General features: G+C 53.2%; 1 protein-coding gene across 3 annotated transcripts in view; it reads left to right on the top strand.

Annotated features, from left to right (window-relative positions):
• The window catches only part of TMEM120B (transmembrane protein 120B), a 63027-nt gene that overhangs the window by 45722 nt on the left and 2281 nt on the right, over positions 1–15024 (top strand). For 2 of the 3 annotated variants that reach the window (XM_063614719.1, XM_063614720.1), the window contains 5 exons: positions 10653–10718; positions 11225–11286; positions 12902–13092; positions 14198–14262; positions 14604–14672. In XM_063614719.1, the coding sequence (XP_063470789.1) occupies positions 10653–10718; positions 11225–11286; positions 12902–13092; positions 14198–14262; positions 14604–14672 (453 nt within the window). The remainder of the gene's footprint in view (positions 1–10652; positions 10719–11224; positions 11287–12901; positions 13093–14197; positions 14263–14603; positions 14673–15024) is intronic. The other variant, XM_055236942.2, reaches the window with a different exon arrangement.

The following is a 15024-nucleotide window of genomic DNA, read 5'->3' on the forward strand; positions in this document are numbered from 1 at the left end:
CTTTGTGGGGAGCACAAGAGGAGTTAAAGGGAAATGTCAAGAAGGGCATCAGATGGGGGCTGACACCCTCAGGCTGCATTCCTCTCCTCCTTGGGGGTTGCTCTGTGACTGTTCAGATCCAGGAAGAAGGAAAGCTGATGTTGTTGATGTAGCAGCTTTTGTTTATGATCAGCCTCTTGCTTATGAGCGACAGAAGACCTAACTCAGGCTGGCTCAACACAATAAGAAACATATTTTCTCATAAAAAGAAGTGACCGGCACGGCGCGGTGGCTCACGCCTGTAATCCCAGGACTTTGGGAGGCCGAGGTGGGCAGATCACGAGGTCAGGAGATGGAGACCAGTCTGGCCAACATAGTGAAACCCTGTCTCTACTAAAAATACAAAAAATTAGCCGGGCGTGGTCCCAGCTACTCAGGAGGCTGAGGCAGAATAGCGTGAACCCAGGAGGCAGAGGTTGCAGTGAGCTGAGATTGCACCATTGCACTCCAGCCCGGGGACAGTGTAGGACTCTGTCTCAAAAAAAAAAAAAAAAAAAGGTGACCTGTTGTACTGCCTTCAGGTAAGGCTTGATCCAAGTGCTCTCCATCTCTCACTTCTGCCTTCTGTGTTGTGTTTATCTCAGGCTGCTAGTGGGGCACCCAGCAACTCCAGGCTCATGTCACTATTTATAGCATTCCCAGCAAACGGAGCACATTCCTCTCCTCCAAGACTCTCACTGGGTCGCACTGGCTATGTCCAGGTGCAGAATGGATCATGTACCTATTCCTGAACCAGTCACTGTTGCCAGGGATTGCAGTGCTGTGACTGGCCAGGCTTGAGCCTCACACCCACCCTGATAGCCTGCTGATAGCCGTCACTGGGAGCGGAGAAGCTGAGTGTCAGGAGAGGAATGGTTCCCCAGAAGAAAACTGGGAGACCATTACTAGGAGGATGGACGGGTTTTGGTGACAAGAGTGGATGGGTGGTCTTCCACGGGGGAGATAGAGGGGAGAGTGGACAGGTGAAGAGGGTATTAGGCCAAACCTGCCCCACCAGAGAGATGATGCTGGGGAGGCCGGAGGCCAGGCTAGGAGTGTGGACTCCTGGGTTCCGGTCCCAGTGCAGTCACTGAGCAGCCCTGTGACCCTGGGCAAGCCATATCTCCTCTTTGGACTGTTTCAGAGTCCCATGGGGGAGCAGGTGTGTCACAGTGGTGCTGAGTGAGTCCGGGCAAGACTGGGGGTTCCCTTGGCCCCCATCTCTAAAGGGCTCTGAGTGCGAGAAGCCCTGTTGTCTTCTGTCAGTCTCCTTCCTGCCCTGCCTGCCTCTAAGCTGAGTCTTGAGACCCAGTTAAAACCCATGACTTGCCACCTGGAGGACTTATTTTCCAAAGGTCTAATTCCTTTTGGGGTGGCCATTGGAACTTCGGCATGCCATTTTTTTTTTTTTTTTTGAGATGAAGTCTTGCTCTGTCACCCAGGCTGGAGCGCAGTGGTGCAATCTCAGCTCGCTGCAACCTCTGCCTCCCGGGTTCACGCCATTCTCCTGCCTCAGCCTCCCGAGTAGCTGGGACTACAGGCGCCCGCCACCACGCCCAGCTAATTTTTTGTATTTTTACTAGAGACGGAGTTTCACCGTGTTAGCCAGGATGGTCTCGATCTCCTGACCTCGTGATCCGCCTGCTTCAGCCTCCCAAAGTGCTGGGATTACAGGCGTGAGCCACTGCGCCTGGCCGAGATGGAGTCTTGTTCTGTGGCCTAGACTGGAGTGTGGTGGTGCCGTCTCAGCTCACTGCAACCTCTGCCTCCCAGTTGAAGCGATTCTCCTGCCTCAGCCTCCCGAATAGCTAGGATTATAGGTGCCCGCCACCATGCCCAGCTAATTTTTGTATTTTTAGTAGAGACTGAGTTTTACCATGTTGGCCAGGCTGATCTCAGACTCCTGACCTCAAGTGATCTGCCCGCCTCGTCCTCCGAAAGTGTTGGGATTACAGGCGTGAGCCACCGCGCCCTGCCAACGTGCCATTCTGGTTCCTGTTCTTTCCTGAAACAAAAAGTAACAAGCTCCTGCTTCCTCCTTCATCCTGGGAACTAGTGAGGAACACCCAGGAGCTGTGCAGCCCCCACCGCCTAATGTGCCACCTTCCCACTTGTTTGCCTTGTGGTCTCTTACGGCAGGTCCCTGCCCTACCCTGAACATAGAGCCTGGAGGTAAGGACAAGAGCCCCCCGCTCCTGCCTGGCCTCCTGAGGGCAACAGGAAGTTTCAGGAGTGCAGCCTTGTAGCACACAGCCATTTAGAAAACATCAGTGTGTAGGCCGGGCATGGTGACTCACGCCTGTAATCCCAGCATTTTGGGAGGCAGAGGTGGGCGGATCAGTTGGGCCCAGGAGTTCGAGACCAGCCTGGGCAACAAAATGAGACTTCATCTTTACCAAAAAAAAAGAAATTAGCTGGGCATGGTGGTGTGTGCCTGTAGTCCTAGTTAATGAAAAAATTAACCAGGCATGGGCCGGGTGTGGTGGCTCATGCCTGTAATCCCAGCGCTTTGGGAGGCCAAGCCGGGCAGATCACCTGAGGTCAGGAGTTCGAGACCAGCCTGACCAACATGGGGAAACCCCATCTGTCCTAAAAATATAAAATTAGCTGGGCGTGGTGGTGGGCGCCTGTAATCCCAGCTACTCAGGAAGGCTGAGGCAGGAGAATTGCTTGAACCTGGGAGGCTGAGGTTGCGGTGAGCTGAGATCATGCCACTGCACTCCAGCCTGGGCAACAAGAGCAAAACTCGGTCTAAAAAAAAAATTAGCCAGGCATGGTGGTGCACACCTGTAGTCCTAGCTACTCAGGAGGCTGAGGTGGGAGGATCGTATGAGTCCAGGAGGTTGAGGCCACTGCACTCCAGCCTAGGCAAGTGAGACCCTGACTCAAAAAAAAGAGTGTTCCGGGGCATGTGATGCCTCTAGCAATCATTAACACTTTAGTAAGAGTTACTCTGGGCAGCTTTTTACTCTAATGTGACGCTGTGGATGGGAGGTGACCAGAGAGATGAGAGCGGCACTGAGCGGAGGTCTCTGCCAGTGTGGGGCTCTCCAGCAAAACAGAGAGGACCGCTAACAGGGCAAAATGGAGTTCCAAAGCCAGCCTCCCTTGCCTAACAGTTTAGCAGGAGCTGTTCAGAGTTCCTGGAGTTCACTCTCTTGACAGGAGAGCAGGGATGGTTGTCACTGAGCTTGCAATTCAAAGCTTTGTGTGAGTCTGCTCTACCCTCCATCTGCCATTCATCAGACATTTATTGAGCGTCTCCTAAGTACCAAACACTGAACTAAGGACTCCAAGATAACTCACACTCTGCCTTCTGGGAGCACCTAGAGGTTTTTTTTTTTCTTTTCTTTTTTTTTTTTTTTTTTTTTTTGAGACAGAGTCACGCTCTGTCATTTAGGCTGGAGTGCAGTGGTGCGATCTCGGCTCACTGCAACCTCTGCCTCCTGGGTTCAAGCAATTCTCCTGCCTCAGCCTCCCAAGTAGCTGGGATTAGAGGTGCCCACCACCATGCCTGGCTAATTTTTGTATTTTTACTAGAGATGGAGTTTCACCGTGTTGGCCAGGCTGATCTTGAACTCATGACTTCAGATGATCTGCTCACCTTGGCCTTCCGAAGTGCAGGGATTACAGGCATGAGCCACCGTGCCCAGTCCAGAGTTTTTTCTACTGAGGACCTTTTATAGCAGATATGGTTCAAAGAATTTGAGGTTGCAATGGAACCATTCCTCCAGGCCTGTCTCCCCTTGGTAGTTTGAGGCAGGGGTTTGAGTGGGCAAGTGGAGTCTGGAATGGGGCCTATGGGCCCAAATGGATGCAAATAGATGCGTTATCTTCTATGTAGGTTAGTCTAAAAGTATTTGTGTTTTGCAGTCATTTTTTGCACCAACCTAATAGAATGACTACAGGAGCTGGGGCCAGCTTGTGGGGGAGGGAGCAAGGCAGGTGGGCTAAATCCAAGTGACTCAAACTTGTGACTCATCTTCCACATCTGTTGGAGATTTAGCCTCCGCCCTCCTCCACCTCCTCCTCAGGGCTGATTGATCCTGGGGGCAGGCAAGGGAGATGCCTTGGAGGCCTCCCCTCCTGCTTGGTTCTTTACCAGGGAGTAGCTCAGAAGCCCTTGCAGGAGAGCCTGTGTGGAGGCGGTGGGAGGTGAGACTGGGATGAACTCTAGCTTCTCATCCCTGAAGCATCCACTCGGGGCTGGTGCGTGCTGTCAACACCCCACGGTCTTTGTTGAAGTGACCCAAACCCAAGTTCTGCAGTGAGGAAGGGTCCTGGGGCCATAACGGCATTCTAGAGACAGCATCGCTGAACCCTACGGGCCTCCTGGGGACTTGCTGCCCTGTTTCGGTCTGATGGAGGCGCTTTTGTCCAGTTCTGGCTGCACCTGAGATTTGAATTGGGACAGGAGGTGTGGTCAGGGGAGCAGGTAGGGGTGGGGACTTCCTCATCGAGATATGAAGCCACCCTCGGTTTGTGTCTGGTGCCTGCCAAGTGAGATGCTACTCATCGGCTCAGCATAATAAGCAAGTCAGCTTCTCTTGTAAACTTGAAAATGATGGAAAGCCATCCCATAGGGGCTAAACCTGAAGGGGTCTTATGGGCGCATTTAACTGGGAATTTCCATTCAAGGAGGTCAGGAGGGCTCAGGAGGTGTTCATGGCCTGGTTCCAGCTCCCTGTTCTGTTTTCCCCTGCGATGGCCCCCAGCGGCCCCCAGGCAGGCCTCCCACCAGCAGTAACCCCTGGGCTGACAGACCTCCCTCCACCCCAGTTGGAATCTTGACACAGACTTCTGATTGGCCAGGCTTGGGTGACCTACTGATCTCTGAGAGCCAGTCACTGTTGCCAGACGACTGCAGAGGGTCCTGATTGGTTGGCTTAGGGTCATGTGCTTGGGTATAAGACTGAGGTCTATCCCAGCCACCCAGACTGAGTGTGGGGGTAAGGTGGTTCCCCACAGGGGCAAAGCAGAGGCCACCCAATGAGGATGGGCTGTGATTGGCAACTGCGCAAAAGAGCCAATGTCTATTACAGTTAGTTCTGGGCCAGAATGAGTAATGACTCGGTGATCGTGTTTGCTTTTCTGGGGAGCCAGCTTAGGGTGCCTGCCTCCAACTGGCTTTTCTAGGAGGGGTCCTCGGTGGAGAAGCCATTCCCCACTGTCTAGATGGCCCAAGGCACAGAACCAAGAACGGCCTAGGGTTCACAGTGGCTGGTGCACATATCTCCTGCACACTCACAGCCATGTTAATGTGTCCTGAAGGGAGAAGTCTACCCTTGCAATTTCCAGATATCGGGACATGCTGTCCCTACGTCTGGCCATTGATGCACCTGCTCCTCCTGGAGCTCCTAAAATAAAAAAAGGCCGTGGGCTCCTGTAAGATTTCTTTTTTGTTTTGTTTTGTTTTGTTTTGTTTGAGATGGAGTCTCGCTCTGTCGCCCAGGCTGAAGTGCAGTGGCGTGATCTCAGCTCACTGCAAGCTCCGCCTCCTGGGTTCACGCCATTCTTGTGCCTCAGCCTCCCGAGTAGCTGGGACTACAGGCGCCCGCCACCACGCCCGGCTAATTTTTTGTATTTTTAGTAGAGACGGGGTTTCACTGTGTTAGCCAGGATGGTCTTGACCTCCTGACCTCGTGATCTGCCCGCCTCGGCCTCCCAAAGTGCTGGGATTACAGGTATGAGCCACCACGCCCGGCTGCCCCTGCAAGCTTTAACTTCTGTGGTGAAATGAGCCCAGAAAGAAACCTGCAAATGGGTGTAGGTTTCTTTCTTCCATGATAAAATGGTTTTAAAATAGATTCTGGTGACAGTTGCACAACTCTGTGAATATACTAAAAACCACTCAGTTGTACACTTTCAGTGAGTGAATTGTATGGTATCTGAATTACATCACAATAAAATGGCTATATAAACACATGTGCACACAACCAGCCCAGAGCCCTGGGGTGTGCAGATGGACGCCTGGGCTTGTGAATGCCAGGCCAGGGAAGGAGCGATTTCTAGCCTCACCCAATGTCACTGAGCTGTGTTTATTGGTGGCATCTGTCAGAGCTGGGCACGGCGAGCTGTGAAATGAGAAGCTGCTGCTCAGTCAGGCTTGTTGCCTGGAGTCTGTATCTGCCTCAGGCTGCTTCTAGACAGAGGGCATTTCTCAGGGGAGCTTTGGGAACAGGACAAAGGAGTGTGGCACCCGCCAAGTGCTGAGGGCTGACATGTGGCTCTGCAGAACTCTGGGAGGTTGCAGAGAGACCTCCTGGCTGCTCTTCAAGCTGGAAGTTGGGGGATCTGGCCAACTGCCTTTGCTGTCAGAAATTTGGAGCCCGAAGGCTTCTTAGACTGACAGGCGAGACTAGGATACATGAGTGGAGGTGGGGGTTTTCTGGGGACAAAGAAGTAGATGGACGTCTCACCCTGTCCCCATGACCTCACGTGGCACCTGCAACAATCTCCTGTCACCTCTGTGCTGGTGGCATCCAGATTAGCTGCTGCTTTCACCAGCCACACCTCCCAGACATCATGTCAACATTTATTGAGTGCCTGTTGTTTACCTGGTGCTGTTAGTGCTGTGAACACAGAGCTGCATAAAACCTTGCCCCTCAGCATAACTCCTGGGGAACACACAGGCTGTTGCTTGAAAAGCCAATTTATGCCCGGAACTGTTGCACGGGCCATCAAGGGAAGAGCGATGGTTTAGGTCCAGTCTTGTTCTTACGATGTGCGTATTCTGGTTGGAATGTTTTAAGACGGTTCCAACCCACTTATTAGGGAAATATATATTGAAACGTCAATGACATGCCAGTTTTCACCTAGTAAATTTGGTAACAATTTTATTTATTTATTTTTTGAGACAGAGTCTCTCTCTGTCGCCCAAACTGGAGTGCAGTGACGCGATCTCAGCTCACTGCAACTTCCGCCTTCCAAGCTCAAGCCATTCTCCCACTTCAGCCTCCCAAGTAGCTGGGACTACAGGTGCGCAGCCCCACACCCAGTGAATTTTTTTACATATATATATATTTTTTTTCGTAGTGACGAGGTTTTGCCATGTTGCCCATACTGGTCTCCAACTCCAGGGCTCAAGCAGTCCTCCCACCTCAGCCTCCCAGAATGCTAGGATTACAGGTGTGAGCCACCGAGCCCGGCCAGTTTAGTAACAGTTTTAAAATATGACATCCACTGTTGGTGTGGGTTCGAGGACCCAGACTCTCTCTTCCGCTGAGGACTGGAGGGTAAATTGGGATGGCCGTTTGGAGGGTAATTGGACAAGGGACAGTGCACATTCCTTGACCCAGCCATCCCATGTCTGGTAGCCACTGTGGAGAAACAGTGTCATTGCATTTAGGGGACTTCCATGAGGACATCATGACAGTGTTGAGAGCAATAGTGACAGTTGAGAAACAGCCAGAGGCCAGGTATGGTGGCTCATGCCTGTAATCCCAGCATTTTGGGAGCTGAGGTGGGAGAATCACTTGAGGTCAGGAGTTTGAGGCCAGTCTGGGCAACATAGCAAGACCCAGTCTCTACAAAAAGAAAAAAGCAAGAGAAACAGCCAAGTAGACCACGGCAGAGCCACACCTTGGAATGTCATTTGCCATTTAAGAAGCTGTGACATGCGGTGGCTCACGCATGTAATCCCAGCACTTTGGGAGGCCGAGGCGGGCAGTTCATGAGGTCAGGAGATGGAGACCATCCTGGCTAACATGGTGAAACCCCATCTCTACTAAAAATACAAAAAGTTAGCCAGGCGTGGTGGCAGGCGCCTGTAGTCCCAGCTACTCGGGAGGCTGAGGCTGGAGAATGACGTGAGCCCGGGAGGCGGAGGTTGCAGTGAGCTGAGATTGCGCCACTGCACTCCAGCCTGAGCGACAGAACGAGACTCCGTCTCAAAAAAAAAAAAAAAATTAAAAAGAAGCTGTGACATATCTGTAGGTACTGGCCTAGGTGTCAAGAAAGCAGGTTCCAGGATGATTTTAGTTAAAGCCTAATCCAGCTTTTCCTTCTGTGAACCAGCTCGGCCCTGAGCACATCTTCAGGATGACAGAGCGAGACCCTGCCTGGAAAAAGAAGAGAAAGCACTGTGTGTGTGTGTGTGTGTGTGTGTGTGTGTGTGTGTGTGTGTACCCATTTCCCTGCCCAGTCCCAAGAGAGTTCTGGAGGGATGAAGGTTAATGACTGTTCCCACGAGCATCTCTGTGTGTGTGTGTGTGTGTGTGTGTGTGTGTACCCATTTCCCTGCCCAGTCCCAAGAGAGTTCTGGAGGGATGAAGGTTAATGACTGTTCCCACGAGCATCTGTGTGTGTGTGTGTGTGTTTGTGTGTACCCATTTCCCTGCCCAGTCCCAAGAGAGTTCTGGAGGGATCAAGGTTAATGACTGTTCCCACGAGCATCCCCAGCCTCCACCGCCCAGTCCTGGGGAGGAGGGAGTTGGCTACTCCCGGGTGCATTTGGCGAGTTGCTGCCATGTGTTTGGACTAGAGGAGCCTGGGGAGGCCAGCCAAGGCCTGAGACACACTCTGGGATGTTGAAGGTTACAGGGTTGAGGGTCCAACTCCTTTTTTCCTAGGCTGCCCCTGATGCTGGGGGTGGGGGGTGACAACCAGGCTCTACCCAACTGTGGATCAAGAGCCCCCAGCTGGGCCAGGTGCAGTGACTCATGCCTGTAATTCCAGCACTTTGGGAGGCCGAGTCAGGTGGATCCCCTGAGGTCAGGAGTTCGAGACCAGCCTGGCCAACCTGTTGCAATCCTGTCTCTACTAAAAATACAAAAATTAGCCGGGTGTGGTGGCAGGCACCTGTAGTCTCAGCTATTCGGGAGACTGAGGCAGGAGAATTGCCTGAACCTGGGAGGCAGAGGTTGTAGTGAGCCAAGAGTGCGCCATTGCACTCCAGCCTGGGCAATAGCGCAAGACTGTCTCAAAAAAAAAAAACCCCAAACAAAAAAAACCACCAAAAACCCAGCCGGGGGAGCGCTGAGTTCTGGAAACAGGGTCCCCATAGCCTCTAGACTGGATAGATGAAGTCCAGGGCTGGGCAAGGGCCTCCTGTCACTGAGATGACAGGAGATGGGCCTGGGGTATGTGGCTCCTAGGGAGAAGCCGCCTCGGAGATGGTGTGAGGTGCCGCGTGTGGCATGCATCAGCCTCTGCTTCTGTACAGGGCAATGTCATAGCTGCAGTCCTGTGTAAGAATGTCTGGCCAGGCACAGTTGGTCACGACTATAATCCCAGCACTTTGGAAGGCCAAGGCAAGAAGACTGCTTGAGCCCAGGAGTTTGAGACCAGTCGGGGCAACATAGCAAGACCCTGTCTCTAAAAAAAAAAAAAAAATTAGCTGGGCGTGGTGGCGCATGCCTGTGATCCCAGCTACTCAGGAGGCTGAGGTGGGAGAATTGCTTGACCTGGGAGGTCAGGGCTGCAGTGAGCCATGATTGCACCACTGCACTCCAGACAGGGTGACAGGAAAAGAGACCCTGCCTGGAAAAGAGAAAGCTCGTGTGTGTGCGTGTGTGTCTACATGCCTGCTTATTCAAACACATTTATTGAGCAGCTGCTTGGAACCCAGGGTCACAGATAGACTGGTGAAAAATAGAGACAAGACCCCTGCTCAACCTAGAGGTGACATGGGGTGGGAAAGGGGGCAGATCACAGGAAGAAAGGCACGTAATTGCAGACAGTGGTCCGTGCCATGAAGGAGATGAAGTGGGGCAGTGTGATCCGAGTGGGGCCATCGGGCTGGTTCAGATAAGGCGGTCAGGAGGCCTTTGTGAGGTGACAGCTAGTCTGAAGCTTGAACTTGGACCAGGAACCAGGCAGGTCAAGGTCTTGGAGCAGAGAGAGCAGCAAGTCTGAAGGTCCTGGGTGAGCCCTCTGGGTATAGCTGTAGGAAGTACCGCCCGCCGTGTGTCCTAAGCCACAGACTGTATTTCCTCACAGTTCAGTGGCTGGAAGTCTAGGATGGAGGTGCTGGCAGGGCTGGTTTCTCCTGAGGCCATTCTCTGTGGCTCACGGATGGCATCTCCCCGTGTGTCCTCATGTGGCCTTTTCTCTGTGCACAAACAGCCCTGGCGTCTCTCCCCTTCTTGCAGACACACCAGTCACACTGGACTAGGGCCCACCTGTGTGACCTTGTTTTACCTCAGTCCCCTCTTCAAAGGCCCTGTCTTTAAATACAGTCACGGACGTTCTAAGATGCTGGGGGGCTCAGCTTCAGCGCAGGAATTGGGGCCACTATTCAGTCCGTAGCAGGCCCTGAGGTGGCAGCAGGCAGGCTTGGCGGGTTCTAGGAGAGCCCACGTGCCTGGAGCGCCTGCGTGCTGGGGAGAGGACCTGGTGGGGAGGACAGGAGTGAGGGTTGAAGGCGGGTGAGGCTAGGGGTGTACTCTGAGGGTTGCTGGAAACCACTGGAAGCCCAAGTGGGAGTCCAGGCTAATCTGCAGCTGGTTTGTGTGGGATGGTGCAGCCCTGTGGGACAGAGAGAAGGGCACGGTCAGGGTTCCAGTCCGTTTCTTACTCCAAGAAGCCGTCTCTGAGTGCACAGTAGCCCCAGCTGCCTAGGTGGGGCCTCAGCGAGACACATGCTTGCATTGCTCTCCCCTCCTGAGCGCTTTCCGTTCTTTCCCTCTCCCGAGAATTAAAGGCTGGTGGGTGTCTCACCACTACGTCTCCACATTCCTGTCCGGAGTGATGCTGACCTGGTGAGTAGCCCCTCGCTGGGCCCCTCCAGCCTCCCAGGGAGTAGAGCCTGGGGCCCGGGAATGGGGAGGGGGCTGATCCAGACGGCGGTGGGGGGGGTGCTCCAGGGCCAACTTGGGAAAGAAAGTATAAGCCTGCAGCTGCGCGGGCCCCACCCAGCCCGTGAGGGGGTTCTCCGGGGAATGGTTTCGGGTGTCCCTGGCCAGGGCAGAGGTAGCGGGGCTGCAAGGCTGGAGGGAGCGAGTGAGGCTGGGCACTGAAGGAGACCGTGGAGGACAGAGGGGTCACAGGGAGTTAGCGCTTCTGCACTGCCATGTGGACTCCTGTGCTTCTAGAAAGGAAGATGGGATGACCTCGCCCAGCCCCAGGGATAGAAGGGAGGAAGTCAGGACCTCAGTTTGACTTTATCCACCTTTTCGCCTCTCCTGGTTGGATTGGAGTTGGGGTGGGGAGGAGTGTCTCATTTCACAGTGGGCCCCACCTTTGTTTTTTCCTACATTCCCTCCAGGCCTAATGGACCCATTTATCAGAAGTTTCGAAACCAGTTCTTAGCGTTTTCCATTTTTCAGAGTGAGTGACTATTGCCTGGATTTGGGGGAAGGGGCATGGTTTTCTGAGACTTTCACCAAGGGAGGGCCCCAGCTGACATCAGTGCTTGCCTGTGTGGCAGGGAGACCAGACTGGGGGAGAGGGTCCCAGAAGTCCAGAAAGAGAGCTGTCCCCGCCCCAGGTCAGCTCCACCCACCTCCCAGCCCCCAGCACTGCCTGCTCCTTCCCCAGGCTGGAGCCCTGTCAACTGTGACCTTTGGGAACTGAGTAGCACTGGGGGCACCAGCCTTCCAGTCCTAAATAAGTCCTCCAAATGGAAATACATATTATTTTTCTCATCTGAAAATCACTCTGGATTTGTATACAATGAGCTGGTCCTGCCTCTGGGGAGTGGGGCTTGGATGGTTGGGGACAGGGAGAGAGTTTTACTTTTCACCAACCTGTTTGTTCCCTTTAAATTTTATCCCATGTGTGTATTGCCTTTCTTTCTTTCTTTCTTTTTTTTTTTGAGACCTCCGCCTCCTGGGTTCAAACGATTCTTCTGCCTCAGCCTCCCTGGTAGCTGGGACTACAGGCGCCCGCCACCATGCCCGGCTAATTTTTTTATTTTTAATAAAGATGAGGTTTCACCATGTTGGTCAGGGTGGTCTGGAACTCCTGACCTCAGGTGGTCCACCCACCTCTGCCACCCAAAGTGTTGGGATTACGGGCGTGAGCCACCATGCCCTGCCATTTCTTTCTTTCTTTTTTTTTTTTTTTTTTTTTTGAGATAGAGTTTCTCTCTGTCACCCAGGCTGGAGTGCGGTGTTGTGATCTCGGCTCACTGCAACCTCCGCCTCCCGGTTCAAGCAATTCTCCTGCCAAGTAGCTGGGATTGCAGGTGCCTGCTACCATGCCTGGTTAGTTTTTGTATTTTAGTAGAGATGGGATTTCACCATGTTGGCCAGGCTGGTCTTGAACTCCTGGCCTCAAGTGATCCGCCTGCCTTGGCCTCCCAAAGTGTTGGGATTACAGGCATGAGCCACCACGCCTGGCTGTATTGACTTTTCAGATACTACAACCTACATTTTAAATTAAAACCTGCTTGCAAGCAAATACAAATGTATAAAGCCAAGAATGGAAATTGTATTATCAGCCCACCTTAGGGGTGATCAATGTTAATTAAGATCTATGTCTTCTCAAAAGTTTTTATTCATAAATACGTATATACATGTGTGTATCGCATTATGTATATTTTAAAAGTATGGGATCTTTCTGTACATAGAGCTTTACTATTATAACCTGCCTTTCGAATTTTTAACAGTTTATCATGGCTATTTTTCATGTCATTACCATCTCATTTTAAGCAACAATGAAGTATCCGATTGGATGGAACTCTCTCTTGTGTCTTAGCATTGCACACAGCTCCCAACATAGCACTGGCATAGCTTGCATTCCAGCAAGCATCTATTGAGTGTCTACTGCATGGAAAATTCCAGAAGTTTCGAATCTAGTTGGGGCTTAGATGGGTCCTCACATACCTGTGTTCTGGATAAGGGCTAAAGCAGGTTCAGACCAAAGGGTGTGTGTGTCTGTGTGTGGTGTGTTGGGCGTAGGAGAGGGTTGTAACCAGGGCACCCTTTCTGCCTCTGCCCAGTAAAGACCCACCAGCCTGTGCTTGGGGCAGAGAGGAGGTGTCGCCCTGTCTTCCGGGGACACCAGGCCCTGAGCCCGGGCGCTGTGCTCCCCCTGCAGGCTGCGTCCAGTTCCTGCAATATTATTACCAGAGGGGCTGTCTCTACCGGCTGCGGGCCCTTGGGGAGAGGAACCACCTGGATCTCACAGTGGGTGAGTAGCTGGGCCTGGGTTGGAGCGGGGGCAGGCGCTGGACCTGCCAGCTCCCCACACCGGGAGTGCGGCCCTGCAAGCACCTCCCATACAACAGAGCCAGGCCACTGCCCTTTATCCGAAGCACCTTCCAGAATTCATCCTGGATTCTGTTTCAGCTGCCAAGTGCCAGGCCAGCTGCATACCAGGCCCCGAGGGCAGGGCCTCTGTCTCAGCCTCTGGAAGTGTCTATTTTTTTGTGTGTGTTCTAGAATACACACACACACACAAAATTAGCCATTTGTGTGTAACATGTCTACATACCAACACGCATAAGTATATAAATGCATGTACACGGGGGAGACATGCTTCACCCTTAAGCCATAGGGGAAACTGTTTTTAATACAACTCTGCTATCTTTTTTTTTTTTTTTTTTTTTTTTGAGACGGAGTCTCACTCTGTTGCCTAGGCTGCATTGCAATGGCGCAATCTCTATTCACTGCAACCTCCGCCTCCCGGGTTCAAGTGATTCTCCTGCCTCAGCCTCCTGAGTAGCTGGGATTACAGGTGCCTGCCACCACGCCCAGCTAATTTTTGTATTTTTAGTAGAGGTGGGGTCTCACGATGTTGGCCAGGCTGGTCTTGAACTCCTGGCCTCAAGTTATCTGCCCGCCTTGGCCTCCCAAAGTGCTGGGATTCCAGGCGTGAGCCACTGCGCCTGGCCAATTCTGCTGTCTTTCGACATAGTCATTTCCATCAAATTACTCTCCTAAGTAGGTCCTCCTGTCTCAAGACTCGATAGAAATGATGCATGTGAAAATTCATTATAAAATGCAAAACGCTGTGCAGATTAGAGAAATTAGTAACAACATAGCGCCTGGTGTCTGTGTGTTGTCACCTGGCTCTTGGTGGCTTGAAGAGAGACAGCAGTCAGGCCGGGTGACAGGGCTGCTGTTGTCATAGTGAATGCCCACCCAGCTATGACAGGTGAGGGCTGACCCCCCACATGTGTGACTGTCCCTGGCTCATCTTAGGGTGACTGGTGTGGCGGGGGGTGGGCCTCTGGTGGGGCTGTGGGGGCAGCGGAGCCCCTCAGCGTGTCCTTTTTCTTCCCTCCTCTCCACAGAAGGGTTCCAGTCCTGGATGTGGCGGGGCCTCACCTTTCTCCTGCCCTTCCTCTTCTGTGGCCATGTGAGTCCCCCTGGAGTTTGTGGGTATCTCCTGTCTGGGCTGATCCCCAGGAACAGAAGGTCTTCAGGCCTTGCCCTCCTTCTCCATCCATCCCCATGCTGGGCCCCACGGCATCCTGGGGCCTGGGTAGCCTCTGGGCCCAGGGATGCCAAGGCAGGAGCCAGAACTGACCTAGCCCTGCCCTGGCCTCAGGTGCCTGCATTTCATTTTGGGGGTGTCTGTCAGTGTTGTGGGTAGTTGATACCCAAAGTTGGGCGAGGGGCCTGGCCATCGCCCTGGCTTTCTACGTGGCTGGCCAGGGGAGCCTGGTGGGTGAGCAGCACCTGCCTTCCTCTCTCCAGTTCTGGCAGCTCTACAATGCCGTCACGCTGTTTGAGCTCTCCAGCCATGAGGAATGCAGAGAATGGCAGGTATGGGAGGGTGGGGGCATGCTCGGGGGAGGTTCCCGGGAGGGCTGGGGTGGCAGGGATGGGGTGTATGTGTGGCATGCTAGGGTGCGGATTCCTGGGGAGGGCTGGGATGGCAGATGTGGGGGTGGGGTGTGTGCGTGTGTGTGTGGTGTGCTGCGGGGAGGTTCCTGGGGCGGGCTGGGCTGGCAGGTATGGGGTGTGTGTGGGGGGGGGATGTGCTTTGGGGGAGGCTCCTGGAAGGGCTAGGGGTGGAGCCTCTCCCAATCTGTGGATCCCAAGGAGGTTCGCCCCATCGAGCCCTTCCCAGGCCCTGCCCAAGCCTGAGGCCTCACCCTTCACCCAGGTCTCCTGA

Source organism: Symphalangus syndactylus, chromosome 13, assembly GCF_028878055.3.
Source record: "Symphalangus syndactylus isolate Jambi chromosome 13, NHGRI_mSymSyn1-v2.1_pri, whole genome shotgun sequence".
Lineage (NCBI taxonomy): Eukaryota > Metazoa > Chordata > Mammalia > Primates > Hylobatidae > Symphalangus > Symphalangus syndactylus.